We start from the raw sequence: 27,084 nt of genomic DNA on the forward strand, positions 1-27,084 counted from the left end.
ACTTCGTTGTCAATTTGTGTGGAATCCATGATGTAGCAGACACGTCACGATCAAGAATTTGCTATTTGAAGCTAATGCTAATATGTGCTAACAAAATCCATTTGAGTTCTGCTTGACTTTTGGTTATTATGACATAGTGTTTCAGGCAGTGTAGCCCAGCCGTAACTCAAAGAATGCTGATGCTAGCCCAACCTAGCTAGCAAGTCACCGGTGAAGAAACTCACGGTATTATGTAGCCTAAATTACCTGCACAGTTCAGTCTGAGTCTGGCAAAATTCAGAGCGAGACATTTTCAGTATTATTTGCCTTGGATGTGTCACGGCTTGAGAAGGGCGGACCCAGATGCAGTGAGGAAGGCGAGCCACGGCAGGGATGCGGATAACTTTGATTTAATGTGGCGATAAACGCAAACACAAAATCACGCACACAGGCGGACAAAAATAAACAGAAACTCACGCCCACAGGCGGATAGCAAACAAACTCAAAATCACGCACACAGGCGGACGGAAACAAACACAAACTCACGCGCACAGGCGGATCACAAACAAAACTCAAAAGCACGCACAGTGGCGGCAAAAAGGTAAGACATGGGCAGTAGGAGAAAACTTGTAAGACGAGTAGTCAGGTCAAGAGAGCGGCGTCTCGGGATAATCACCCGACACTCCTTGCTGTGTCCATCAGGCTTTTATTGAGGTCTGATTGCATGATGGGCAGCAGGTGTGTATGGTGGGTGGAGCCCACCAGCTGACCCAAATCATGACAGTACCCCCCCCCCCCCCTTAACGACGCCCCTAGGCGGACCACCCGGCGCCGATGGGTGTGCTAAATGGAAATCCCGAACGAGGGACTGGTCCAATATCCAGGAGCGGGGAACCCACTGGCGGTCCTCGGGTCCGTACCCCTCCCAATCGACCAGATACTGAAACCCTCTGCCCCGCTTTCGAGATTCCAGAATGTCCCTTACTGTGTACACCGGCTGCCCCCCCACGACCCGGGGAGGCGGCGGGGGCGCGGTCGGCGGGCACAAGGGGCTGGCAGAGACAGGCTTAAGCAGAGACGTGTGGAACACTGGGTGTACCTTGAGAGTAGGGGGCAGGTTGAGCCGGACCGCTACCGGGTTGACCATAGCGTTGACCTCAAACGGGCCGATGAACCGCGGCCCCAGCTTCCTTGAACTCCCCGCCAACTGTAGGTCCCTAGTTGAGAGCCACACCTTCTGACCCGGTCGGTAGAGCGGTGCCGGAACCCGGTGCCTGTCCGCGAGCCGCTTGTTGCGGTCCGAGGTGCGGCACAGGGCCTTCCTAGTGTCTTGCCAAACCCTGCGAGCCCGGCGGAGGTGGGTCTGGACTGAGGGAATGGCAACACCGCCCTCCTGGGAAGGAAACAAGGGGGGTTGATAGCCACAGGCCGCGTTGAACGGGGACAGGCCTGTGGCCGAGCACTCGAGAGTGTTGTGGGCGTATTCGACCCAAGGGAGGTGGGACGCCCACGAGGAAGGGTGCTGATGGCACACACATCGAAGTGCTGCCTCCAAATCCTGGTTGGCACGCTCCGTCTGCCCATTGGATTGGGGGTGGTAGCCCGACGACAGGCTAGCCGTAGCCCCCAAGGACTTGCAAAAGGCCTTCCAAACCCGGGACACGAACTGGGGCCCCCTGTCGGAGACGAGGTCCGCTGGAATCCCGTGGATCCTGAAAACGTCTTTTATCAGGATATCCGCCGTTTGTAGCGAGGTGGGCAATTTGGGCAGGGCGATAAAGTGGGCCATCTTTGAAAACCGGTCCACCACCGTCAGGATTACCGACCGCCCGTTGGAAGTAGGTAGTCCGGTAATGAAATCCAGGGCCACATGCGACCAAGGACGGTGGGGAATGGGCAGGGGTCGGAGCTGGCCGGATGGCTTCAGGCGGGAGGACTTATTACGCGCACACACCGTGCAGGACGTGACATAGTCCTGACGTCCTTGCGCAGCCCAGGCCACCAAAATCTCTGTGCTACCAAGGACAGCGTGCGACCCACCCCAGGGTGACATGCTACCTTCGACGCATGCCCCCACTGCAGCACTTCCTGCCGAAGGTGTGTGGGCACGAACAACTTGTCTTCAGGGCACGCGACCGGGGTCTGCGTGTCGTCCGCTGCATCCGCCACCTTCCGCTCCACTTCCCACCGGAGGGCTCCCAATACTCTGTCCTCCGGGACAATGGTTTCGGGTGGAGACCCCTCGGCGGCTGGACTGTGTATTCGGGACAAGGCGTCCGGCTTGATGTTCCGGGCTCCTGGTCGATAGGTGATGGTGTAATTAAATCTGGTTAGGAACAGGGCCCAGCGTGCCTGGCGGGGATTCAGCCTTCGGGCGGACCGGAGGTACGCCAAGTTTTTGTGGTCAGGAAAAATCTGGAAAGGTTCCGCCGCGCCCTCCAGCCAGTGCCGCCACTTCTGCAACGCAAGGATAACGGCCAGCAGCTCCCGGTTGCCCACGTCGTAGTTGCGCTCAGCCTGGTTGAGCCGGCGCGAGAAGAAGGCGCATGGGTGTAGCCTCTGGTCCTCCGGTGACCGTTGGGATAACACTGCCCCCACTCCTGTCTCTGAAGCGTCGACCTCGACGATAAAGGGAAGAGTCTCATCGGGGTGTGTCAACACCGGGGAACGCGAAAATAATACTTTTAAATTGATGAATGCGGCCTCTGCCTGTTGGGTCCAAACAAACGGAATTTTGGTGGATGTCAGTCTTGTTAGTGGTTCCGCTTTTAAGCTGTAGTTGCGAACGAATCGACGGTAGAAGTTTGCGAATCCAAGGAACCTCTGTAGGTGTTTCCTGGATGTGGGAGTGGGCCACTCGACCACGGCCTGGATCTTCGCTGGGTCGGCTCTCAATCGACCCTTCTCCACAATGTAGCCGAGGAATTGGACTGAACTGGCGTGAAACTCACATTTTTCGGCTTTTACATATAGCCGGTTTTCCAGCAGTCGTTCCAGGACCAGCCGAACATGTTGTCGATGTTCGGTTTGATTTCTTGAAAAAATCAAAATGTCGTCCAGGTAAACAAAACAAAAATGATTGAGCATGTCGCGCAGGACGTCATTAATGAATCCCTGGAACACGGCGGGAGCGTTTGAGAGGCCAAACGGCATCACCAAGTACTCAAAATGCCCAATAGGTGTTTTAAATGCTGTCTTCCACTCATCGCCCTCCCTTATCCTCACTAGATGGTAGGCACTGCGAAGGTCCAGTTTGGTGAATACTGTGGCTGAATGTAAGGGAGCAAACGCTGAGTCCATTAGCGGCAACGGATATTTGTTCTTGATAGTTATGTCGTTCAGACCACGGAAATCGATGCACGGGCGTAGGGTCTTGTCTTTCTTTTCCACGAAGAAGAACCCCGCCCCTAGCGGTGACTTGGAAGGCCGAATCAGTCCGGCCGCCAGGGACGTGGTGAGGTACTCCGTGAGGGCTTGACGATCTGATATAGGCGTGTACCAGGCAGCGGTGCCCCAGGAACCAGTTCTATTGCGCAGTCATAAGGTCGATGTGGAGGGAGAGACATGGCCCGGTCCTTGCTAAACACCTCCCGCAAGTCGTGGTATTCTGCCGGTACCTCATCCAGGTTAATCTCCTCTAACGTGGCTTTGGCTGGGCCACGGTGATCATCCACTGCTGACTGCAGGCAATGCGAGTGACAGAAAACACTCCATCTCTCCACCCTGGGAATGGCCCAGTTAATGTCCGGGTTATGCCTGGCCAGCCAAGTCAGGCCCAGGACCACTGGGGCCGACCGGGACGGCATAATGAGGAACTGAACGGTTTCCACGTGGTTCCCCGAAAGACGCATCTGTAGGCTCTCCGTTCGGTGTGAAATCACACCCAGGGTGCGCCCGTCGAGGTCGCGCATCTCCTTGGCTCTCTTGAGTTCAACCACCGGGCATTTCAGGATGTCCACCATCCTCGGGTCAATAATGCATTCATCCGACCCTGAATCCACCAGAGCCGTCATCCTAGCGTTTACCCCCCCCCCCATGTCATCTCTCCTGAGACTAGTAGTCTCCTTGGGTTACGTTGGAATGGGATGGTTGGGGCTGGAACAGGTGCGACGTGCCTGTGTCTCTCAGGCCGCCTCCCACACTTGGCCGCTAGGTGTCTCCACCGGTCCGTGTGCTCCGTTGCCGAGAGCCGCTCTCCTCCCAGCTGCAAAGGCTCCGCGCCATCTCTGGCAGGCGCGCGTCGCCATGAAGCGTTGGGAGGCGGGGCGTCGACGAAGCGCCCCGCGGACGTGGCCGACACCGGCTGAGCAGACGTCTCCGTTGCCTCCGGTCGTCGCTCCTCCTCCTCCTCCCGTTCCCGCCGTCGCTCCCGCAACCGGTTATCCAACCGGATGGCCAAGCCGATGAGCTCCTCCAGCGTGGACGTCTCGTCCCGTGCCGCCAGCTCATCCTTAATCCGCGGGTTTAGTCCCTGCCGGAAAATTCCGCACAGCGCCGCGTCGCAGTAACCACTCTCGGCGGCCAAAACCCGGAAAGAGATGGAGAATTCCGCCACGGAGGAGCCGGCTTGCTGGAGGTCCAGTAAGCGGCTGCCTGCTTCTTTCCCTCTTACTGGGTGGTCGAAGACATTACGGAATTCAGTCAGGAAGGCAGGAACTGAGGCTCGGAGCTCCGGGTTGGTTTTGCTGGCCGCCATCGCCCATAATGCTGCCTGGCCGGAAAGCAAGCTCATAATAAAAGCAACTCTGGAGCCGTCGTCCGGGAAGGTGTACGGCTGTTGGTCGAGGACCAGGCTACACTGATGAAGGAACTGGTCACACCCACCAATCTCGCCAGCGTAGCGGGGGGGGATGCGGAATATTGGGTTCCCGGAAGACAAGATTGCCTGCTGATTGGGAAGTGGAGAAAACAGGAGACGCTCTGGCAGGTCGTGAGTCTTCCGCGGCCGTGGATTCCGGTCTCCGCTCCATCTTTAAGGTGAGCGATCCAATCTGTGCAGTTAGTGCCGACATCACCTCCTTTAGATCCTGGAAGTATTGCTCGTGCCGGCCGAGCAAGTGTCCATGGCTGGCCAGGACCTGGCGCGGGCTGTTGGGATCTGCGGGGTCCATAGTTGGTCGGGTGATTCTGTCACGGCTTGAGAAGGGCGGACCCAGATGCAGTGAGGAAGGCGAGCCACGGCAGGGATGCGGATAACTTTGATTTAATGTGGCGATAAACGCAAACACAAAATCACGCACACAGGCGGACAAAAATAAACAGAAACTCACGCACACAGGCGGATAGCAAACAAACTCAAAATCACGCACACAGGCGGACGGAAACAAACACAAACTCACGCGCACAGGCGGATCACAAACAAAACTCAAAAGCACGCACAGTGGCGGCAAAAAGGTAAGACATGGGCAGCAGGAGAAAACTTGTAAGACGAGTAGTCAGGTCAAGAGAGCGGCGTCTCGGGATAATCACCTGACACTCCTTGCTGTGTCCATCAGGCTTTTATTGAGGTCTGATTGCATGATGGGCAGCAGGTGTGTATGGTGGGTGGAGCCCACCAGCTGACCCAAATCATGACAGGATGTATAATGCTACACTTGATGAGTGTCAAGGCACTCTGACTCAGAAACACAATAAATAAAATAAAATCTTTCTAAAAATATTGTAGCGTTTAAAAAATGATCAGGGCAAGCAGCGAGCTAGCAACAACTATTTAACGCCAATTTGGAACAGTTAGTGTCAGCTGTCAACACGCCAAAACCACAACAACACGCTAACGGTGTGTAGCTTACAAAAAATTGTCATGTTGCCTTCACAGCCCCTTCAGACCACGGGAAACTACAGAACCCGTTAACCACAAGGGTTGCTACAATATGTTCTTGGAAAGATATAAGAAGTTATGTTATTTTATGTTATGTCACGCTATGTTACATTAAGTTACATTTTGTTATGTTATGTTATGTTACGTTCTATGCAGCCCCACTAAATATGGCATTCTGATTAATGTTGCATTTGTGGAATATGAAGAAAGCAGAAAAATCCACCCGTTGTTATCGATCTCAGGGGGGCGGCCATTTTGTCAATTCTTGTCAATTGAAAATTATATCACAGGTCCTCAGGGCACCGGTAACGGACAATCACAGTTCACCTGTTTTCTGAGTTTGGTCATGTGACGTTAGCAAGCTGAGCCATGATTGGCCATTTCTTGAGCAACAGTGATGTCATTTTCAGTCAACAGCAAGTGGCAAAATGGCCGCCGCCCCGAAAAGGAGCAAAATGGGTGGATTTTGCTACTGAAATCATAATCCACTAAATTAATCCGTGTAAAAAAGAAAACTGATTTGTCCATTAACAAGTATATTTTCCATAAATCAATTTTCAGCAGAATGATGTCAAACACTTGTGCTTACTCATGTTCGAGATTTTGTTGTACAGCCTTATATGAATGCAGACAGACGCATGCATTTGCATTGTAGCACAATGAAGTGTGATTGTGACACATCTAATGTGTGAAGAACAGGATGCTTGTGACTAAACCGCACACCTCTTTGTCTTCACGGCTGTTGCAGGGGTGAAGTGAAGCCAAGCTAAGGGAGTCAGCAACCTTGTAAGAGATACAGTAATGATGCATTTTCGAACCTCTGGCAACCTTTTGCAAAAGCTCCTGTAAACTGGGCCCATGGGATACTCTGTTTGGATCCTTTTGCACAAAGTGTTGGACATGTTGTCATTAAGCAGACCTGTAGACGATCAGTGTCCAATGGGTTGCTTTTGATCGAGTGTCTCACAGCAGATGGCAGTGCCAGCAGGTCACGATGGTGCCAGAAGGTTACGCAATGGAATGATGCCTCTAAGACCTGACTGGAACACTGCATGACACATACATGCAGGGAAACACTTCCCACGCAGACCCCTTGATAATATTGCAGATACAGTACATCCATACTTAATAGGATTTTATAGAAGTTGCTAAAAAGACCATTTAGATTCTTCCATATGCTTAATTAATGGTGCCATGCACCGGTGAGTGACAGTTTGAAGCATTTGAGGAAGCTAATGATGAAGTGGCACCCTGACCCTGCTGCTATGGTCACACAAACAGATGGAATTGTAGCTTCCCCACGGCCCGGTCTTCATTTCCGGGTGCTCTCTGGGCACGTGCGGGTCTGCCTGTGGGATATGGGTCAGATGGTCAGCTATCTTTATCCGAAGCATTGCCAAGAAAAGATCCATTCATTTGGAAAGGAAAAGGGTGTTCTCTTGGCTTCTCGCTTTTTGTGTTTTTTTCTGTCTGAGAATATTTGGGTTACTATGCGGCTTGCTCTACATTGCACTCCCAGAACCTTTAGCGCGGCGTCTGCGGTGGAGCTTATGAAAGTGGGTTTGTTTGTACACAAGAGCATTCAAAAAATGAACCATTCAGGCCCCGCCAAGCATGCCAGGAAGACTTCAATGAATGCAAGCAAGGTTGAAACATAAATCAGTGTTTCTTACTTTCCAGCGCCGCTCTAATCCTTCTCCATGCTGATTCCTACGAATGAGCCCATGCCAGCAGGCTTTGCCAACCACAGCGGCGAGCAAGCTTTTCAACGCCGTCAGGAGACATTATTGTTGTTTTAACTTGCAAGTGGGCACTGTTAAACTGGAGCCTAAAAAATATTGCTTACCCAGCATACACTGATCCATTCACATTAGTAAAAAAAAAAAAATCTTTGAATATATTTATTTTGTAAATATATTTTATATTTGTATATTTGTATGCTCAGGTACATTTGTTAGTGGATTCAAAAGCACAGCTCTTAGGGATGAGCTGGAATCTATAATATTTGATGCATTCATCTCTTAGCTGACTGGTTAGCACGTCCGCCTCCCAGTGCAGAGGATGTGAGATCGAGTCCGGGCTTCGGCCTTCCTGGGTGGGGTTTGCATGTTCTCCCCGTGCTTGTGTGGGTTTTCTCCGGGTACTCCGGTTTCCTCCCACATTCCAAAGACATGCATGGCAGGGTAATTGAACACTCCAAATTCTCCATAGGTGTGATTGTGAGTGTGGATGGTTGTTCGTCTCTGTGTGCCCTGCGATTGGCTGGCAACCTGTTCAGGGTGTACTCCACCTACTGCCCGAAGCCAGCTGGGATAGGCTCCTGCAACTTGTGAGGAATAAGTGGTGAAGAAAATGGCTGCATGGATGGAATCTCTTAAAATAATCTTTTCACAAACCTTGTACTGTAACAAAGTGAGGTTACACTTGCACAAAAAAAAACATGGGATTAACTTTAAAAAAAAGAAGCAATCCGTTGCATCCATTATTTTACCTTGGATTGATGTAAATAATTCACTCAGAACAACCTGAAATTTTGAGCTAAGCTAATTTATTAAGGTGAAGCAAACCAATTACTTCAAATGGTTGGTTGAATTTAAAATGACTAAGTTTACTTCATTATTTATGGCAAATAAACATTTTCATTTTACCTTGAAAATCTTGGATTTGAACCTGCAATTTCTGAAATTGAAACTACAGTATTTCCACAAAACACTACATTGTTTTAAATATGTGAAAAATGTGGGAAAATGCAGACATTTTCTTGGTTATCTTTGTCAACCATGACACTGGTAAAGGTAGTTTATCTGTAAAAATTAATGCATTTAATTACATTTTATGTGTTGGATTAGTGGCATGGTGGCTGCCACATGTTCAGAGATTGAACATAATCATTTCAACCACTTGAAGGAATTAGTTTATTTCACGTTATTACATTTGTTGACAGAATTACAATACAAAATATTGAGTGAATTATTTCCATCAGTCCAAGTTAAAAGATGGGATGTGACGCATTATTTCCATTTTTTTTAAAGGCTTTAGGTGTGACATACAAATACATATTGAATTAGCATAAATGTGTTATGTGCTGGCTGGTAATATTACTCCTGGTGGTGTTGAAGAAATTTCAAGGCCCATCAATACTTGAGCAGCGGCGCGGTTGTGCGTGTCTGTAATGAGGCAAACCACATCGCATCATCAATATTACATGCTAGCTTAGGGCCACTGGCTTTGCTCTGTGCTGTGTTCAAATACAAAATAATACTTGCTGACCCCATATATCCATCTCTAAGATGAACCTTTAACATTAAAGGAGACATAGGTCTATGGCTTTATAACAACTCCCAAGTTTTTTTTTTGTTGATAAAAGTTCTTTGACATTCTTCAGTCAAAAGACTCAAAACATAACGAAATTAGTCCGTTCTGGTGAGCGTTGTTGTTTTTTGTTGTTGTCAAGTCCCCTTTTCTCTGGGGCCAATGGGCTTTCATTACCATGACGACTAGAGGCGGGGCTAAGACTTGACGACTAGGATACCTGTTCTACAGACTTGAATATGAATTGACTAATACAGGGCTAGGCAAGTTCGGTCCTAGAGAGCAGTCCTGCATGTTTTTGGTGTCTCCTGCCTCCAACCTAGGTGTTTCAAATCAGCAGCTCATAATTACGTTCAGCTGTGTTCGAGGAGGGAGACATCAAAAACATGCAGGACTGCGGCTCTCTAGGACCGAACTTGCCTACCCCTGGACTAATAGGACCCTCGTGGCTGAAGCCAGAGGGCAGCCATCTTACATTGCCACTATTACTGACATTTTCTGTTATTTTATTCATTTATTTATTTTATTAAAAGCACTGTTCAGTGTGTATACAATCCCTTTATGGAGTCATAAGAGCCTCTCAAAGAGCAAACTTCACTGTTTGCATCGGCCATTCTGATTCTATTATCTCTATATCGTGAATTGTGACTCACAAAGGTTTGGTTCACATTTCATAGTGATTTTTTTGCTGATGGGTATACTTTAACTTGTTCTTGATATATAGATTAGAAGAGAAAATTAAAAGTCTTGGTAATAAAATGTACATGTCGTGCTTCTCCCAGACCTATTGGTATAACTGTATGCCATACACAGTAGCATTTTGGCCCTAGAGGTAGAAAATTGTTTGAAAACACCACAGAGAAATCAATGTATTCAAGTTAGGCAGGCTAGTGAGTGGCATTGACAGTGAGTCCAGTCATATATAAATCGGTGACCTGTATTCAACCATCACAGAATCTTAAGTGCAGAAAAAGAGCAGCGAAAGACAGACATTTTCACTGGCTGAGGCCGCACTTCATCACCAAATTTTGGATTACTCGCATATGCAATCTATCCAAGTTGGGTAGTAATGCACTACATTTATTTGAGTAAATTTTGGGAAAAATTGCACTTGTCAGAATAGGTCAATATGACACACTTTATGATCCTGCTTGGAATACAAAAACATAGTTGAACCATCAAACCTTTTTTTATGTGGCCAAAAGCATTTGACATAATGTTATCCAAATTACTGGAGTTTTATAGCGTAGTAACCATGAGTCAGTGTAATTGATTAATTTCATAATAATAATAATAATAATAATTTCATAAAAAATAATAATTTTTAATAATCAGTTATCTGATGTCACAGTAGTTTCTCTTTAGTACAATTTTAGGCTACTCTCTACCCATCTCTGCAAACTTGGAACATGATGAATGTGTTGTTGTATGGTCTCCTTCTGTAAATGAATAAGGGCTAGATATTCCCTTCAGATTTTTGGTTGCTATGTGTGAGTCCGACGACTCCTTGGTGAAGTCCCCCACTGCTCCAACACACATGCACACACACAACTTGCCTCATGTGTTGAATGAAAGCGTTGGCTCGCATTCCTCCATTATGGCTCCTCGTTCCCCTTCGGCCAAGTGAGCAGTAGTCAAAAATAAAAGTATGGATGAGAATGATAAAAGCAACCATCAAAGGCCGCCAGTCTGCGCCTGAAGATTTGCGTGTGTGCGTGCGTGTGAATGAATAGTACCCCCTCAAGTAACTGGACTTGATCAGATTGGCTCACTTGATCGGCTACAAGTGTGAGCCGAGTGTTAATGAGGGTACGTGTAAATAATTTAGTTCTTACATTTGTATTGATCAGGTAGCTCTGCTCTACAAAGGCATCAACACTTTTCATGCCTTTGCCCCCGACTCTCATTTTTTTCCTCGATGGTACCTTGTGCTCCCAGCTGCCCTTACACCTCCACATCAAACGGAGCAGGTACTCTGTTACAAAGGAGAGGAAAGTGCAGAAGGGATATATATATATATATTTTTTTTGCCATGATTTCTCAAATGGGAAATGGCTGATGGAGAGAGGGCAAATAGAGAGAAAAAAAATCCTGTGCATGTGTCTATAGAGTAATGGAGTGTGTGTAACCTTGATGATGCAGGTCAATGGAAATGTGGAGATAAGCGTATTGTGTGTATGGAAGCTGGTGAAGCCCAGGCTGACATAGTGCATTATCTATTCTACCACTCGATTAAATACAACATACCATGGCCTTGGATCAATGTGTGAAATGTAAACACCGCCAATATGTCTCACAGGCACTGTGGATTGCATCTGTTGAATGGATAATGTGTTTTGGGAAACAAAAATGGCGCAACAAAATAAACATGTATTCACAGTGCAAACACTATGAACGAGAAGGCCGTTTTCTCTCATTTAGTGGATATAGTAGTGCTTGAGGTTGATTGCTAGAATAATGCTGTTGCCAGGCTAAATGGACTGCACCTCTCTTTGTGCTATTGTACTATTTTTATAACTAGTTCATGTTCATTCTGACCAGACTGAGAGATTTGAGAAAACAAAAGAGCAGTAGAAAATCAGAAGCCATTTACAAAGTGTGACTGAAAAGTTCAGGAGCGATGACACAAAAGATAGATTACAAATATACAAGCTCCAAACTTTAGGCTTTTAAGTAATGTTGGCTTTCTCTGCCGTACCTTCATATACTCTCTGAAGGGTTCTTCTGGGTTCTGTGCAGCTCTGCATAGCGGCCATCTTGATCTCATTCATGTCTTCAAAATTGGTTCCCTTGAGATGGGGGGGGGGGGGGTTCACAGGTCGGTGGGTAGGGAGGTTGCTAAAAAATGCATCAGAACTCAGATGCTCAGAGCACAGTTGAAACATCTACAAGTTGCCACAACTCTGGCCTCTTCTCGCGCACTGAACAATGTAAATACATGGTGATCATCTGGCTTGTATTGAATGGGAAATTATGTAGTGTGGGTTTGAAATAAAACCTTGGTGACACCAATTCTGGAACTTTTCTGAAACTACTTGAATATTAACAAGAGAGAACAGTCCAAAAAGCTTCACTGGGCACTTATTAACACTGCCACAATGCACTTACATCACCTACGCATACAAAGTAGGCAGGCACATCAAGGAATTTATGCTGCAATCGAGGGTGGTCGGAAGTTGGACTTTTCCGATTTCAAACCCAGGAAGTGTGTACGGGAACGCCCCCTTGATTTTGGAAATCCCACTTGCAAAGTTAGAAAAAAAAAGTACCCCGACTTCACAGACGGGCTATGATGTGACGTCACTCTACACTACCCCGTTGTAAACGCAGACCGTGAATGGTAAAACACAATTTACTCGAGTATAAAACTAGATAGCTTTCTTCATTCATAAATATTCGACATAACACGTAACACAACGTTCGTGACAGTGTGCCGCTATCTCCCTGCATGAAATTATACGGTGAACTACTGAACTGTATGAAATGCTTATGAAATAAGATAAACGCAATAAATGATGCAAAATTGTGAGAAGGCAAGTTTGCTGGAGGTCAAAATGAGTTTTGAGGACTAAAATAAAAAACAATTTATCACTATCCACCATTTTGGTTGTTTACTTTCACCTCGAACGCTTTGAGGTCGGAACTGGGAAAAAACTACTTTCATTCTCGAATGCAGCATGAGACTGACTACAAATATGGCTAAACACGTTGCAAAGTCAGTCCTGAGTCAGTAATTATCGCCTCCATGGTGGCGAATAAGTTACACTTCTGAAAAGCAGTCTGATGAAGGGATGGCGAGGTGTGATCAACCAGCTCAGTGGAATAGTGGTAGAGTGTCTGCCATTAGACTGGGAGGTTGTGGGTTCAATACCTGGCCAGGTCATACTAAGGACTTTAAAAATATTAACATAACATTGCCGCCCTGCTTGACACTCTGTATTAAGGCTTAGTCTTGGCGGGTCAGATCATCAAATGATTCCCGAGCGCAGCCCCTGCTGATGCTCACCGCTCCGCCAGGAGATGGGTCAAATGCGGAGAATGAATTTTGCCCCACTTAGGTGGGTGTTGACAATCAGTGGTACTTTAATTTTAACAGAAGACAGAGAAGCAATGCTAGTAGTTGCTAAGCTATCCTAAGCTTACCTTGACATGTATTAGCGAAAAACTGTAATTAAGCGCTTGGGTGATCAAGTACACTTTTTACAGAAGTCTGGCTGGAACTTTGATCAGTTTTGTTGAAAATATTCACAGAAAAGCGGGCACTTTTGTTAGCCCTATTTCATATTTCATTATTCTCATTACAGTATTTACATTTTAATCCAATTAAAAAAAATAGGTATTTAGTTGTAAGTCAGCTTTTTTCCCTTCCTAATACGGGACATACTGTATGAACTCTAGCATAATTAATGTATAAGGACAGAAAAAGAAGAAGAGCATTTGACATGTCTGCATAGAGCAGAATGAGTTGTGAGCTAAATTATTGAGGCTTTCATATAAAGGAGCGATGAGCTGAAGTCTACTCTTAAAAGGGGACGTAGTACATCAGACATTCACAAAAACATAGGACACGCATTCAAACCCACACACATATACACAAACATTAGGCGCCTTGTGTGTGTAAAGTCTTAATGGAGTCACCCAGACGCACAGACAGGCAGGCAGGGTGGGAGACTGGGCCACACATTCTGCTCTGTCGAGGATCCCACATCCAAACTCAGAACGCCTCAGCAGAAGAAGAAGCGCCTTGAGACCAAACTGACATGTTGCCATTCAATAACTGAAAACACATCGACGCCGCGGGTGTCACCGCATTTTTTATTCCCCAAAAGGCAGAGGGGGATTCCAGGGTCCGTCGATGCTAACTGCAGGTTGTTGTTTTTCACTCCTCCTTGTGTAAAAGTGTATTTTTGGGGAGTGGGTTCTTCTCGAGGTTAGACTTCTCCCCCGTGTTCGGCTCCGTCTGGCTGGAAGATGTCCAGCGGCGGAGCTGCCGGCTCTGTGGTCCCATCACTCAGGGTCTTGGTTTACTGGGTGGATCAATAGTGAACTTGCTGCGGGTTACACTAAGCTGTAGATCTCAACCGCTGCATAATAGATATCTTGGCAGATTTCTGCCCCGATGCTGAATTGCGGTGACCCGAAATGACTACAGGCCCAACCCGCCTGTCGGGGTCACCCAGCCAATTAGCTTATCGGTGCTTTTGCTCTTAGGCAATGACTAAAGAACATATTTTTTATGCCATTTTTTCTTGTTGCATTGCTTCAAGAAACCTATGTTTTTATTAAGTGGATTTTTTTCTTCCGTTCTTCTTTGTCTGTATATTCATGTTTCCCCTTCACAGTACATTTTTGTTCAGCCAGACCCTAATCTGTATTTGTTTTTATGGAGGGTTGTGTAGGGGGCTGCGTAAAAGGTTTGACACAGCGTAACCAGCCAATTAAATCAACAAAGAGAAAGCCTACTAGAAAGGACAAAAATAGATTACATCCATTTGTGGAAAAAAAGTTTTCACATTTTGTGTTCTTACAGTTCCAATTAATGTTGTGGCATTTGTCTGTTGACTGATGATTAATTAGTACTGTATGTGTCATGCTTTAATCTCAGCCATTTTCACTGAAGCAATCCCCTTCACTCCTGGCTATTTTACTGGATTTTGACTGATTTTGCAAATTCACACAGAATATTGTGTTCTATTGCTACAAAAACATGGAACCTACCAAAAGAAACATTTGAGTCTCTTCTTTCATCAGAAAAAAAACATATTTCGATCTGTTTCCGTTTTGCAGCAATTAGCATTAGAATATAGTTAAGTTTCATCATTATTCACAAATCTGTTTTAAACTGTGGGGAAAACAGCTGGTTTGCAACATGGCCTTGTTGATCTCTTATACTCTGCTGTCACCTGCTGGTTGTTTTTGTTATAGCTACCATTGATTCAGCCGTTCTCTGCATTTCAGAAGCTGAATCAAAGCCTTCTGTATGCTCTAGCAAAAAAAGAAAAAAACACACAAAATCCGTATAAATATGTATTTGGGATACTGGTAATATTTAAAATAGAATGTATTTATAAATTTTGGGGAGCAAATGAGTAAGTACCAATCTACTTCAGGTGGTTCCCAAATTACAGTGCATGAAAACCTGTGAGTCATTGTCATCCAAAGATCGAAAAAAGTACAAATCTACCCTCAAACTGAATCTTACTTTTCTGCTTGATGGAAATTAGGTACTAGGCAAATTATCAGTTTAAGTGTGTTCACTTTCACACCCGCTGTCATATTTAGTTCTCCACTCTTGAGCCTGAAGGTTATGTTTTTCACCTGAATTGTTACCTTATTAGCATGTGTGCTCATTAGCAGCAGGATCCACAACCTATGGTCAGTAAACACGTTAACATTACGCTATCCGTCATCAGATGTCTGCCACACATCTAATTCTCTACAGTTTGTAATCAGTTAACAAAGTCTTAGACTTGAGCGTTTTATCAGTGGAATATCAATGAACAATTGGAATTTAAAATAAAACCAAATATTGCAATGCTCTTGTCTTCCCAGTGACCATCTCTACCAGTGTGTCATTTGATGGTCTGTTGGTGACGGGCCTCTACACCTCCACACCCGTCCAGTCTGCTCCCATCCCTGCGCCAGCTGCTTTTGGCTTCGGTAAGTCTAAGATGTATCCCTCCCTCAGTGTGACGTCCTCAGCAGTGATCTGAAGGCTAGAAGGCTAGGCTCTTCATTGCATGCTCAACTTAGCAGACACTCACTGATGACTGGAATGACGAAGTTTCACAGTTTCACAGGGCGCACGACCCAGCTCAGTGATCCACATCCGTTCCCAGAATGAGTAGAAGACCATTTCCCCACTTTTGTTGTGACAGGCTATGATCGATGAAGAGTGGGAAAGGCTGAACGAGAAAACTGGACTGCTGAGAGTTGAAGCACAGTGTAGCCACTAGTGGTTAGCATGTTGACCTCACAGTTCTGAGGTTCCAGGTTCAAATTTCTGGCCTTCCTGTTTCTTGAGCATGTCATATTGGAACAAATTAAGCCCACATGCTAACAAAAACTATGTGTTTGAAGAGGTCAAATAATGACGGGGGAGATTACCCCATGATTGGACCTTTTAAGGGGTTAAGAAAACCTAGCGCACGGCTCACACTAATTACAACAAATGCATTCAGCCTCATGGTGAGGGTTATTTTTAATCATTTGTTTGTCTTTCTTGAATATGTGGAAACGTATGGTTCCTTGATACCTAATGCATCATGTTGTTCGATAACTCATTTTGTATAGGCAGATTACCACACCAGATCAGACTTACAATACATGTTCAAAAATGTTTGTCACTAGAGGGTAGTACTGGGTACTTGCACATTGAGGTACTGCTACATTGGAATTAAAATTTTTAGAAAATGGCACAATCACCTTTACACATCATCACCCTCTTAAAATAATTGCCTAAGTCTTTTTTTTTTGCAAAAATCATCTCATGATAAAAATGGTTAAATTTTTTGTTTCCTGAAAAATCAAAAAAAAAAAAAGACTGTTGATTATTTTAAGAAGGCATCGATATGTGTTTCGTTTGTTTGTTTTGTTGTTTTTGTTTCAAAATGTCATTTGTTTTCACTCATTTAGACCAATTTTTCATGGCAAACAGCACATCGCCATGGCAACAGCGTTGGAAAATATAAAAAGCTATAGCTCCAACAAACTTTTTTTTGTAGGTCTTTGGCTGTTACATATACTCAAACTTCCCGTAGATCTTGGTGAAATAAACAACTGGGGCTGTGTCGTTAAAGCATTATAGGGGGCGCTAGAGAGCCTTTTTCTTTTTTCTTTTTTAAGCCACACAATTAACTAATATAATATTGATTATTTTGACAGGTCTGATGAGTGCTTTCACTAATGTGAAGACAATCAAAATCAGCCTAATTTTTCTTGGTAAACACTGCCTCGCCACAGCATCAGTATTCGGCGGTCTCTGCTCAAGATCTTAATTATAGCCGGGAGCAGTCAGTATTCTCTTTTGGTGGCGTTGAGGTCACGAATCTGAAGTTCTTCTACAATAAACTCATCCTAACATGCTTTTTAGGGACATTGTCTATTCATACTGGCCGGGGTAGACAAAATGGAGACAAAGAATTGGGCAAAATGCTTTAGTGGGATATGCAGAACTAACAAAATCTGAAAGGTCTCGCCCTACCCTTAATTGATTGATCAATTGATTGAAGAGGTATTTTTTCAAGGGGTTACGGATAGTCTAACTGAAGTCCTTGCAGCTAGCTTGGTCCATCTGTATTCCTTGTTATTTGACTATTGACAATGGCCCTGTTGGCAAACATTGCTTGATTTAGATGTAGTGCTACATGTTCACTTCACATACTAAAATGTATTCTGCATTTAAGCAGCCGAGTCGAAGCCCACCTTGACCTATTTCTGGATAAACAGAGAATGTTTAAAGTCCGTCAAGTATGAATAGATGAAGCCCTTGAGTGCAGTGGAGATTTCTGGAGGCCATTGACCAGCAATGAAAAAGTCCTTGGAGAAGAGGCCTACTGGCCCAGAATAGCTGTCCGGCGGACTCCATTCATTCAGAGGCTGATCCTGACAATGTTTATTTCTTGGCGGCATTTTTTTCTGGAGATGCATTGCAACACCTTTAGTTTGACTTGCTAATTTAAAAAAAAGGTTTCACTGCACAGAATGATATGTAATAGCGTATACATAATAACAGTTTCCAAAAATCCTGTTACCATTTTTTTTTTTTAAATAATCCATTATATTACATAGAGTGGGATGTTTTAGCTGTGTGCAATTTGGGTAGGTGTCACACCACAAAAACAAAAAAAAAACAAGCTTCCCCATAGACAAAGAGCTTCATCAGTTTGCTCGATGAAAGCTTCTGATGCGTAAAAGAGCTAGAGACACTTTGAAGAGCAAGATGTGGACCAGGGGCCGGTGAGGGTCACGCAACTCAACAAGAGAGTTTTACAATCCTGGTGTTTAGTGTCTCGGAAGGGGTGTGGCTCTAATCCTACTTAATGGAGGCATTCACACAGAATTCAATAGAGAAATGCACATCCACACTCCAGCTGTGTACAGCTGTTTGAAAGGCGACTGGCAGGGGAGCATGTGGCTGACAGATGTATCAGCGCAAGAAGCAATATGAACCTTTGGATTTGAAAGCTGAAACATCTTTGCATCGGCACGATTTATTGTTGCCCTGCATTTTCTTATGGCTTGAAGTTAAAAGTAAATGTATTACATCCGTTTACCACATCGTTAGATGCACTTGAAAAACCAATGACATCCCAAGTAAACAACATAACGGACTTGTGGTCAGCAAGCCTCACAGTCGAGAGGCTCTTCGCATGCTTGCAAGGGATTTCTCCTGTTATTATGCATCTTCTTGCATTCCATAAACACCCATGTTAGGTTCATTGAAGACTCTAAATTGACTGCAACCCTAATAAGGACCTGCACCATAGAAAATGGATAGATGAAATTAATAAGCTGCAATTGCCTTTTGCCCAATGACAGCTGGTATAGGCATCTGCGACACTTGTGAAGTTAAGCGGTTCAGAGAATGGATTAAATTAATAAGTGGAGTCAAATGCCTATCACTTCTTATTGACCGAATGTAGCAACATATAACCATAACCAACATATTAGAAACATGTTTCAGTATGACACAGTGAAGTTCAAAGACAACTGCAAACTAAAAACCTTAAGAATAAACAAATAGTTAGCATACAGAGGCTATTTCTGATACTGCTCTTTGATTAGATTTCAGGTTCGTACCTAATGCATGTACATGGTATACATGGCAAGCAGTGAGGCAAAGTTATTATAGTTCACGAAGAGCTGTCCCCTCTGCCCCTCCTTTGGCTGCTGGGTGGCGGCTGCGTCTCGGCCGTTTCCCGAGTCTCTTGGGGCTACTGCGTTGGGGTGCTCTCCCTGGTGCTCCGTTTTTCATGCATGCCAGATCCACCACACCGGCATCTACCGAAATTCAAACACAATCTGCTTCTTCCTCTGGTCGCTGAATCGGTGGATGCTGATGTCTGTGCATCTCACTCTGCTTCATCTATCCTTCCTTCCTTTCTTTAGTCTTTCCTTTGGTCTCTTGATGTCTCCTACTGGGGTTGGTGAAAGATTCTGGTCTGTAACCCGGTGTGTAAGTAGGTGGTGTCTCGTCGGTGCTGGATTTCACTTTTCTCTCTTTTCTTTGATCACTCCTCGGGTCTCCTGACAACTTCACGACTCAGGATTTTGACGTATTCGGTTCAGGTGAAGGTTATGGGATTTTTATTTGGTTTTAGCTGAATTAATTAATGAGTACAAACTCACGCACATGCTAATAAAAAAAAAAGAGAGAGCGCAATGATGATGACATGTTGAATCGGTAAGATTACCGAATGAACAATACTGAGCTCTTTCAGAAAAAAAAGTTCACGGAGAGTAACGAAATAAAAACTAAAATAAAAAAAATATTTTTGTTAGCCTACCAAAATAAGATAAAAACAAAAATGCTTTTTAAAAAACTAAAACTAACTGAAGCTACATCTTGGGTTTCTAAAGCTAACTAAAACGACCTATAATTATAGCGAAAATGTCCTTCGTTTTAATCTTTGTCAATTAATATCATGCATGAGCTTTTGGGGTTACGTTTTAATGTATTTATTTCAGTGTTGCTGTACATTCATAGCTACAGAAGGAAGGCCAGTTGTTAATTATTCGCGACCTTTTTATTTTAAACTTGCACTCGTCAAATACTTCATATGTTAAAGAAAAAAATTTAACTAATACTGAAAAAAATGAAAACTAAAGCAAAGCATTTTTGAAAAAGTTAAAACTAATAAAAACTTGCAGGTTTAGTGGATGGTTGGGACCCAAATTCAGGGAAGAAGGGAGGTAATGCAAGTATGTGCTATTAAAAAAAGAAGAAGAAGTGATTAAACAAAAATTAAAAGGCAAACAAAGTATTCAGGTAATCTTAAAACACACAAAAAACAGCAAAGTCCCAAATCACATCAAAATAAGAAACAGACAAGAAACATGACTTGGCAAGCACATGACATTGACAATGCCCAAAAGAAAGGACGGAAAGAAAGCAAGGAATTTATGCTGCATTCGAGGAGGGTGGGAAGTCGGACATATCCTACTTGGATTTTCTTGAGACGAATGTAAACAACAAAGATGGCTGAATGCAAAACCAACTTCAATCTGACGTCACTCGACAATGGTGACCTACATCGAGCGGCACCATAGACTGTGAATGGCAAAATATGATTTACAAAATTTTAAACATATATTTGTTCATCTTTAAGGTTACTTTATTAACAAAAAATTTATCAGAATCAGACATCCTTGTTGTTTACATTTTTCTCGAACGCTTTGAGGTCGACAATCCGAGTGGGGTAAATGCAATTTCCTACTTTCCTTGAATGCAGCATAAGGGCTCAGCTTGTGAAAGTCACGTGACCAAACCCACATAACAGCTGAGCCGTGACGCTCGTTACCTGAGTGAGGTGTGTGTGTGTTATTTTCGGTAATAGTAATTGCTAGCACCTTGCGTATGATTGCATATTTCAATTTTGTTGTACTTGTGCAATGATAATAAAGTAATTCTATTCTATTTAAGTGACAAAATGGCCACCCCCTGAAATGGATAAATGCGGGTGGATTTGGCTGCTTACTTCCTATTCCTATTATTCCACAAACACAATATTAATCAAAATGCTGTGTTTAGACTTGTGGGGGCGCATAGAACATATTATGAAGACAATTTTGGATTTGATTTCCCCTTTCAACAGACAAGAAAGGTTATGTTGAGGTTTGTGTTAGACTGTTGTTTAGTGGTTGGTGTGGTCAGACAAGCCTGCCATTCCCCACTCTATTGTGTCACACTTAGTCAAACTCATTAAACCAGTGCAGCATGTTGCACTGTTCTTCTTCTGCAATCCTTTTATGTTTTTTATTGGCGGGTTCGGGGGGGCTGTGTCACATGGAATGGTAGAGAGACGCACATACAGACGCCACTGCATGGAGACAGTGAAGGGAACATTTTATTGGCTTTCTTTCGTTCTGAATAACAAGGCGCTTCATACTGTACTACATTTGTATTAAAAGTGAGGCTTTGGGGAGCTGTCTTTTTACTGCGTCAGAACTTAACACCCACTCGTTGTCGAATTAGCCCAATGGAGCAATTGGGCTGTTAGACAGAGTCATGTGAACAATGTCACATTTTTCTGCTTAGAGCCAGGAGATTCACCACGAGCCGCCGGGTGGCTCACCACAGACCTTTTCGGCCGGCGTTATTACTCAGCTATGACGAGTGCGGAATCAGTTAAGCTGGAGATAAAAACATTGTGGGAGCCAGACATGGTTAAGAAAGAAGGAGTGTAGAATGACATGTCACCTCATAAAATTTGCTGACACAGCAGTTACATTCACAACATGCACTTGTTATGTGGTTTAGTGTGTAAAAAGCTTCATTCGGGTCTATTGTGAGATAAGTTGCTGCCTCAAGAGCAACTTCAGTGTGGCCTGACTCAGCTGCTGGAGAATTCCGTCCGACTGCTTCATGTTTTTCCCCTTTTGACGTTTATTCCATTTAGAGTGCTTTGTTTCCATTCCAGCCTTTTGGCTTTCCCAAACGGAATGCACACAGTCGTCTAACCATTATCCTCTGGGGATTTCTATTAAGGACAACATCAAATTGGCATGTTTTTCTTGAATCTGCATTTTACACAACAGTTAGCTGCAGTACTGCACTGCAATGATGAGGTGATTAAAACCTCAGAAACAGGAACCTTGATGGAAATAAACGTGTCATGGTCCAACTGCTGTAATTGCCAAATGTTTTCCATCACGTAAAAAAAAAAAAGGCAAGAGTGCATAGCCCTTGTAAAAGTCTCCCTCAATATTGAAATGATGGGGATGAACCAGTCTTTATTGCAGAGATACCTGAAAATGATGCACAGAAAAGCAAAGCAAAGTGGTGAGATTAAAGTGAAGGCAATGAGTGCTGAGCGGGAGGGGCAATTTGGACAAAGTGTGCATAAAAAGTGGCAAATGGCGAGCAATGAGCAAAGAAAAGGAGATGGTGAAAGGCGGGTGGGTGGTTGCGAGAAAGCGGATGGGATCATGATGGGTTGGCGTTCCATCACACCCGATGTCTGGGTGGCTGATTGGTGTTGCTAAGCCTCTCACAACACGGTCATTGATGGATGGCTCCTTCGCAGGGTGATGTTTATTTTGTCATTCATTTGCATATTTGTATGCATTTGCGACACTGCTCTCTTATGCTAAGGCCAGTGCTCATTTGGGTATGATGGAACTGGCTGGCTGACAAACCGACAGCTTAGTGACAGGGACATCCAGCCCCCAGTCTGTCCTCATGACGGATGGCTTCCTGCTTGCACACGAGCTATTAGAGATGAAATTCGGCTGCACCTTGACCTGCAGAGGAGGGGGCAGCTAGGGTGTGTGTGGTCAAAATTGCAATGGTTTCTGCATGAAAACACGCAGCGAAAACAGACACACTCATATAGTGGCCTTCATTTGTGATCGCAGTGAACCTCAGCTTCCCATTTAAACTTATCAAAACACACATTTTAAGTATTTCTTAAAAGCTGTTCTCACTCGTGCTGTCAAGAAGTGGGAGATTGGCGTATAACATCACTTTGAGGAAACGAGAAGACTCATTCTCACATTTCTACAATACAGGAAAAGTGCGTTTGCTTCAAGCTTTTTTTTTTTTTTACTTCCAATTTAAGTTTACAGTAAAACTGACATGTAAAATAAAAGAGAATGAAACATTGCAGATTTAAAAAACGAAATTCCAAAATCAGCCAAACCATATAATTTCATCTAACGAAAGTCCGCTAGCTTAATGCTAACAAATAATGCAACGGGCTAACACCATAGACCGACAAATGGGAATTAGTATAGATGTTGCTTATACAGTCATTAATATGTAATTATAAAGCTTCAAATCATTGCTCTTCACTCTAAAAATGGATTGGTAAAAAAAAAAAAAACTAGCAATCTAGTAAGTTAAGATCTTATTGGCTTGATTAACCAATAGATTAGTCAGACATTGAACATTCCGGGCGGTTACGGGCATACCAATGTAATAGGTTACAATAGAAGGTAAGTCTAGACAGATCACTTGGAAATATATTTATTGAATCAATTTATTGTATTCTAACTGTATTGATTAATTATTATAACTGATTGCAATATATTATAATATATAATATAGTGTTTAAAATTTTAAATGTGTGTCTAAATAGATCACTCGGCATGACCAGCTCAGTGGATTAGTGGTAGAGTGTCTCCCTGAGACTGGGAGGTTGTGGGTTCAATCCTTGGCCGGGTCATACTAAAGACTTTAAAAATGGGGCCCATTCGCCTACCTGCTTTGACACTCTGCATTATGGGTTGGAATTGGATGGTTAGATAACCAAGTGATTTCCAAGCATTTCTCACCGCTTCCTCATGGGTTGGGTCAATTGCGGAGAGCAAATTTTGCCCCACTTAGGTGGGTGTGACAATCAGTGGTAGCCTACTTTTGTCAGCCTCTAAAACAGATTAACCAATATCTTGGTCAGAATGACCAATTTGTATCTGTTGGCCCAATCATTAATATACTGTATATTGGTTGAAAACACCTACCATTCTAGAGTGGTTGTTTTAACCAAAGGATCTGTCGGGCACGTAACTACCAGCTACATAGGTCCAATCTGTTTTTAGGGTGTAACACACAGGGGTCAACAACACATATAAGCAAGGCTTGAGGTACTAGTGACCCGACTTTTTTTCCCCAGAACTTTCCAGAACAGAACAGAACTACACGTTGTTTATTTGAAACAACCAGAAAACCTCCACTACCTTATTGCTAACATACAATTGCAAACTCCATAGGCACACAGGCTACCAATTGGCTGTGTTGTTGCCAATGTATATCTGAAAACAAATGGTGCATGTATTTTTTATCCACTGCGAAGAATGTCACGAGAGTAGAGACCACATGTTGGCCTTATACTGACCCAGGTGGCCAAAAGTGTTCACAAGAATAAGTAGCACAATGTACATTGAAGTGTGACAAAAAGATTGACCGGTAATTCTTAACTTTATGTTTTTATAAATTATAAAATGATTGATTTTTTGTCATTAAAAAAACACATTATTAGATTTTGGTTTTCTTATTATTATATTTTTGGAGAGGCTGAAAACACCAAAAATTCTCACAGGCATTTATTCTCTCTGCTCTGTGGAAAGAATAACTATTACTGCTGCTTAGTAGGGGACCTTCTCTGTCTTTTCTTCTCGCTCATAATTGCTTTGCATCTAAGAGCTCAGTGCTGCCTGGCATGTTGTGGCAAACTAAATGGAAGAACATTTCTTTTGGGGGGAAAATCACTGTATTTGCAATCATGTTTTTAAATTCTGATTTCCACTATCATCCATTTTCAAGACTGAAGGTCGTCTGTTTTCGACTTGATTGATTGAATGTGGGCTGATGAGAGATGGCAGCTCGTCATGTCGCTGTTTACGCAAACACACAAACCTTGTTTTGCAGCCTCTACCTATAGTCTCACGCGGATCTCCCCTGAGAGCGCAAGTGTGTTTCCTCATACGCAACATACCACCCCTACTAATACACCTCCCTGCTGAGTGTGTGTGTGTGTGTGTGTGCAGGGGGAAAGAGAAATGCTGTAGTGGGAAGGATGTTGCAGGGCGAGGGAAGGCGTTCCCATGGGGGAGCGAAGCTGTCAGTCCCGGGGAGACTTCAAACACGTTGCCTCCCTGTGATCAGCCTGCTTCCTGGTTCTCTGCTGACAGCTCCCTGACTGCGCCACTTACACTTCTTCACACACACATACGCGATGTAGTCGATAGATACGCACCACCACGAGAGCGCCGCACACCCTCCGACTTATCTATTCATTCCACAACACGTTCTCGCATTCAAGATGCACACATCTGCTCTGACATCCTTCATTACAATAACCTTGAACGCTGACACCAGCTCTTGAGAGTCCCAAACTTGTTGATGCTTGGCTCGCAGTTGAGGAGAGGGGAAGCAAGTTGGTGCTGGCAGCAGCAGCAGAGGTGGCGAGGATGTTAATAATGATGATGATGACTTATCTAAGCCATTACTCCTTACCCCGCTCAGGGCTCCTCGTGATGGATTCATTAGTGCAGAAGATGAAATGAGTTGTCAGGAGCAGGAGTTATTTGTGTTGTCTGAGGCACAAACTTGAGAGTGGGAGATGGACTGGGACAGCTTATTGTAATGCTTGCTGCCTTTCTGGCCCGCTCCTTCTTTCCGTCTCCTTCACAATGACAAGAGGCTGATAACAGGTGGATAAACATTTTCTGAATCCCAAGGACGCTTGGGTAATGATGCATCACAAGTCAAGTCCGTCCGTGTGCAAAGCTCCCCTGCCTGCGAGTTAAAAGCGAATCCACCTTCAAAGAATTCAGAGAACCGTCTGCATTATTAATTCAAGCGATATCAAGAGCAGAGTCCAGACTAGTGCATTAGCGATGGCCATACCTGCCAGCACAATTGTACTCACCTCTCAGGTGAGATGGAGCGGCACCTTCCCCTGTATAAAGGGAAAGTCAACCTAAACATTAGTATATTATTAACCCTGGTGAACCCAAGAACCCTTTTCTTCTTTGGAAAATTATGAATTATACATTAAATGACTGCTATAAGTTCACTGAACACCAAAATATATGTTTTTTCAATTTTAACCCTTGTTTTTTGAACTAGCTCAGAGTTGCTTATTTATCAAAATATACAGTATATATAAAACATACTCCTAGGCATTCTGCAACATGATATGAAATAGATTAACAAAAAAAAGACAATTTTACCATCTGATGGTTTGCTTAGAAGATGGTTTTGTTTGGATTGATTTCCAGCTCAACAAAACAGCATGTTGCCAGCCATCTTGTCACCACCACTCTGGCTCATGTAAGTGCAATATTCATCGACGAGATGGCCCCATTCAGGGGTCAGAAGTGGCACTCTGGACTTTTGAAGTTAAATTTGTAAAAAAAAAAAAAGGTCTTTGTTATTTGAGTAGCATAATTTATAGGGGTCAAATTTGACCCCGTGGGTTCTCCAGGGTTTTAAGAACATTTTTGTTCACCTTCTCCTTTGGTGCATTTTAAGCTTTACTGTGTTTCCTGCGTGTAAACAAGGCAGAAGATGGACCGGACCGCCTGTGATTGATTTCAAAGCATGTGTGTAGTGTCCATTTTCTAATCTGCATTATTCCATTTAATTTTTGTTTTCCTGTCGGAAAGCAGCGAGCGTAGGCCGTGGCTCCAGTGTGCGGTCTCACTTGAGCTAGAGTTATTTTCTGCCACACTGAGAGATTGGTTCCATGCCAGAAAGCAGGAGAGGTAGAAATATAGATGGCATTTGACTCCGAGACTCGTATTTCTGTGCACACTGTGGAGTTTGCGTCAGTTACAGCACAAAAGGCAAGTTGGCTTTGAAGTGTGTCTTCTGTGGCGTCATGTTCCATACCTCCACATGCACCTTTTAAAGTGAGTGGGCAGCCGCGGGCTCGGCGTGCAAACGCGGCAAAAGTGATTTTTACAAAGCCTTCTCGGCCTCTGAGCTCTATTCATATTTAAAGTTCCCTTGCAGGGAGTGTTAAAACAGTTGAAGTGTTCTTTGCTGCTGCGAGATGAGGAGGATGTGTGGCGATTCTACAGATTTATTCACCCCAAAAGGACTGGATCGAATCTGACCATCCGTTCTTTTTTTTTTTTCTTCTTCTTTTTTTTTCCTGGAGAGCTCAGTATTGTTCATTCGATTTGACATGTCATCATTGCTCTCCTTTATATATATATATATATATATATATATATATATATATATTTGATTTTTTTTGTATGTGGGTATGTGTATGTGCGTGCGTGCGTGCGAGTGTGTGTGTATT

At 44.0% G+C, this 27,084-nt stretch overlaps 1 protein-coding gene across 7 annotated transcripts in view; it reads left to right on the top strand.

Annotated features, from left to right (window-relative positions):
* reln (reelin) overlaps positions 1 to 27,084 on the top strand; it is a 143,381-nt gene that overhangs the window by 44,943 nt on the left and 71,354 nt on the right. For all 7 annotated transcript variants that reach the window (XM_077568015.1, XM_077568017.1, XM_077568016.1 and 4 more), the window contains one exon: positions 15,662 to 15,769. In XM_077568015.1, the coding sequence (XP_077424141.1) occupies positions 15,662 to 15,769 (108 nt within the window). The remainder of the gene's footprint in view (positions 1 to 15,661; positions 15,770 to 27,084) is intronic.

This window comes from Vanacampus margaritifer, chromosome 6, assembly GCF_051991255.1.
Source record: "Vanacampus margaritifer isolate UIUO_Vmar chromosome 6, RoL_Vmar_1.0, whole genome shotgun sequence".
Lineage (NCBI taxonomy): Eukaryota > Metazoa > Chordata > Actinopteri > Syngnathiformes > Syngnathidae > Vanacampus > Vanacampus margaritifer.